A 4,040-nucleotide genomic window follows, 5' to 3' on the forward strand; every position below is an offset into this window, starting at 1 on the left:
AACACTGCGAGATTCATGAAGCGTCCGGCTTGCCTCCACTTTTTTCACTCCTCCCCTCACTGCAGCCGGCTACTCTCGCCTATATTTCAGGCGAGGCAAGCTGCATCTCAAACAAGCCTAATGGAGACGGTTGGATTGTTTTCCCCCCGGTGGGCGTGGTTTTCAGGTTATGACGCGCGGCGCTCTGTCTCTATGCGCATTCTACGAGAGCGAGGGCGGGGTTTTGGCTTCCCTTCCTGCTCACTAGTGCGCATGACTGGTCCCGAAATCGCTAGTGCGCAGACTCAAGACCCAAGATGTCAGCGCCATATCGGGACACTTGCGGCTTCACTTTTCACCAGGGGGGCAGGGTTTCATATTTTATTGAAGCTTCCCTGGGCGCCGCCATTGCTTAGCGAACACCCACCTGCTGTTAGCATCCCATTGACTCCCATTCATTTTTGCTTCACTTTGACAGTGAATAACTTTACATCTGATGTGTTTAAAGACTCCAATTGTCCTTTAATTATTTCTAAAGAAACACGAAAATGTATAAAAAGCTCCATTACCTTGTATCTTACGTTATGTCCCAGTAGAAGCAGTTTTTGTAAAAATATGCTAACGATTGCGTCATAACCTGCGACTCTCTGTCGCACAGTAGAGAAATTACCGTATGGACAGGAGGAGAAGCTCGGAGGCAATCTTTTACTGTCTATGAGGCAATCGGGTGGAAATGGAGGCATAAAATCAAGGGAGATTATTAATCAGAATACTTACCCAAATGTGTTCCTGTTCACGCTCGCCGTCTCTGCAAGATTCGGCGGGTGATTCAAATTTCTCCTGGCACGGCTATTAGAAGACTTACAATTGTTAGACAGGTTGCTCACGTGTAGAGTTGTGACGTTCGCGAACGAACCGATTCTTTTGAACGGCTCACAAACATGAACGATGGGAGCCGAGTCGCGGCTGGAGGGGAGCCGTTCTTTCTGTCGTTCTTTTTTCCTATGCGTGTTTCACACAGATGCACACAAATTAGCTCCTCCGCGAGACAGAACAGTTATAGGGGGAGGGGCGCACCCAGCGGAGGGGTTGTTCATTTAAGACTTGAAGGGGCTGATGTCCTATTTGCAAAGTTTACATTAGTAATAGTAGTAATATTGGACTGTATGTAGACATTTCCATTTTATTTATTCTAAATTGTGGAAGTTTTTGTAGTAAAAGCTATTTTGCACAGAAATTCATTGCAGCAGGCTTTGTTTTGATATTTATTTGTGAGCAGGTATTGTATGAATAACATAAGACAACGTAGCTTTACACTTTGTACTAAAGATAAATCCAAAATAGTGATGTCACTGTCTAATGTTGTGAAACCCTATGGAATATAGTCTACACACGACAAATGAGGTAATGATCAATATTTCAGAATAATTCAAACTCAGATATTGGTGTGTGATATCTGAGTTTTAATGATTTGACTACAAATCTAACCTCATCATTCCTCCCAGTGATTATTTGCAGTTTTACAGGATAAACTGAGATGCCCCCAAGCTGGCTTCTTAAAACTGACTAAATATTTAAAAAGAGCCAAATGAGCCGTTCTTTTGAAGGAACGGATCGCCAAGATCCGGATCCCCTGAAAGAGCCATAAATCCCATCACTACTCACGTGATATCTACGTCATCAAGCTCAGTTTGAGTCTGCGCAGTACGCTCGACACCCAGGAAGTGGGTGCTTCTAATTGACTTCACTTGTCTCCGTTGAATTCAATGGGGTCGCTGTGTCCATTTTTTTTTACTGTCTATGCTTTTCACCAATGGAAGAGAGTGAACAGGCGTCGTCCATCTTTTTTTACAGTCTATGATATGACTTCAGAAGTCATTTAAATCTGGTATTTATGTACAGGAGAAACATGGTCAACTGATAACAATAATATTAACATAAATAGTTTATGTGAAAATATCAAAATATAAATTCTTTAGAACATAACTTTTTTTTTATTACTCTACTGTGGCACTGCTATTTTAAGATTGATATGCATTAATATAAGCAGTAACTTAATAGAGGTGTCGGGTGTCATAGCTGTCACTATATTTGTGATTTTAAAACATTATTTGAACACAACAGACATTCAGGAAAAGAAATAGCAAGCTGGTCTAAACTGATGATTTATTCATCCCTCCTTCTAGAGAGTGATGTAGGTTGACCAACTTTTTAACATTTCTGAATCTTCTTTGTTGGCAGGTGAGTTTTGAAGATGTAATAGCAGAACCGTTATCAGTCCGCAGTGGGGATCGGGTGTGGATCTGGAGTCACGCTCTTTTCGAAGCGTCCAGGGTCTGGTTTTATCGCATCATCACAACTTTGTTGGCTGTTCCCGTGTCCATCATCGCTGGAGTTCTCTTTGCCGTTCTTGCCTTTATTCACATTTGGTATGAGCAAGTTTTTCAGATTGAATATAAGAGCAATGCCATTTCCAAATATTGTATAACTAAACTGGGCTTTCAGTCTTATGAACAGTGACAGCCGGTGACTTCATTTTTCGAGGGCGCACGGTGTATGTATCCCGTCGTGTGTGGTTCATCATTTCAAAATATGTGTTTTGCGCGTCGAGTGATCCTATGTGCATCACGTGTCTGTCAAAATAAGTGCCTGCTGCAAACACATTTAAAGGGTTTTTGTTCAATGAGACGCTCAGATACTTGCATAATCTCATGCGTAATGTTAAGGGAGTGTCTTGTGTGTATTTTGTGAACGTTAGCATCTCTTTTACCATAAACGGATTTGACGCATGTGCAGCAGGCACTTATTTTGACAAAACACGTGATGCACATGGTTCACACGACGCAACACACATATTTTGAAAACACGAGCAACACACGATACTCCGAACAAATATTTTGAATTTGTGCCCCTCGGAAGAGCAGTCACGAGCCGTCACTGTTTATGAATCCCTTGTTAGATTTCAACCTAAAACCTAACCAGTCTGAATCTACTCTCAGAAAAATAAGGTACAGGAAAGTACAAAAGTTGTCACTGTTCCTCAAAGATACATAGCCTAGGACCATGACAAGTTTTGTACCTATTTTCTGAGAGTGCACTGCACCAAACCACCCACTTTGATCTCTTTCAGGTTCCTTACGCCATGTGTACAGGTGGTCTTGATAAACACTGGGTGGCTGCAGACGTTATGGAGCGGTGTATTAGATATCTTCATCCTTCCCCTATGCCAAAGCATAGCCAAGTGTTGTAGAGGGATTAGTGTTCGTCTTACACAGGAATGAAAAAAGGTTAAGTTGAATCAGTTCATACGGGAATTCACAGCAGTGGGAAAAGATTGTGGAGCTATCAGATGGGACAACTATTTGACTCCAGGTCCATGTCATGAGGGACCATACCCAAACACTCAAAGCCTGTCAGAGACTGAGAGGAAATGGATTTTCTTTACAAAAAATGGCTTAAGTATCGTAAAACAGTTGTGTTTTATACAGAATTTTATCTATGTTTACCTTTTTATGTGTGTGTTATTTCTTAATTTCCCATGCACGCAGTGTGTGATAAAGCAGCTTGTGCAGCCAAAGCTATTATTCTAACAATTATTGTAAAACATACATCTATTAACATCTGGTGTGTTTTGATAGCCATGTTTTGCACTGCATCAAGGACTTTGAATTGCCACGTTGTGTCTTCTTTTCAAGTAGGCTATTCTCGAAATAAATTTGTTTTCATTTATAAAAAGAACAAATTGTTTGCAACTATCCAATTAAATGCATCAATTCATATGCTAACATGAGGACGCAGAAATAATAGCGAGAACGTTTTTATACACAACATCCCATTATGTCAGTGATTCTCTGGGGTGCGCAAAATTATGCCAGAGGGCCCCATGACATTTTATAAAATACATGATCATTATCATAAACATCATAACATTATCATACATTCTGTGTAATTAAATCTCAAAAAATCAGGCTTCTGGTTTTATGTCATGTTTTTTGGGGGGGGGGGGCACGAAGGAATGCACCCTACACAGGGGCCACAGTCATTAAAATAAGATTTTTCTT

The 4,040-nt window shown here is 40.8% G+C and overlaps 1 protein-coding gene across 1 annotated transcript in view; it reads left to right on the plus strand.

The window, feature by feature from the left end:
- The window catches only part of cav4a (caveolin 4a), a 9,220-nt gene extending 5,486 nt beyond the window's left edge, over positions 1-3,734 (plus strand). The window contains exons 2-3 of the mRNA XM_065240958.1: positions 2,221-2,408; positions 3,110-3,734. Coding sequence (XP_065097030.1) covers positions 2,221-2,408; positions 3,110-3,260 — 339 coding nt within the window. The 3' untranslated portion in view covers positions 3,261-3,734. The remainder of the gene's footprint in view (positions 1-2,220; positions 2,409-3,109) is intronic.
- Positions 3,735-4,040: the final 306 nt, after the last annotated feature.

Source organism: Paramisgurnus dabryanus, chromosome 14 (genome assembly GCF_030506205.2).
Source record: "Paramisgurnus dabryanus chromosome 14, PD_genome_1.1, whole genome shotgun sequence".
Classification (NCBI taxonomy): domain Eukaryota; kingdom Metazoa; phylum Chordata; class Actinopteri; order Cypriniformes; family Cobitidae; genus Paramisgurnus; species Paramisgurnus dabryanus.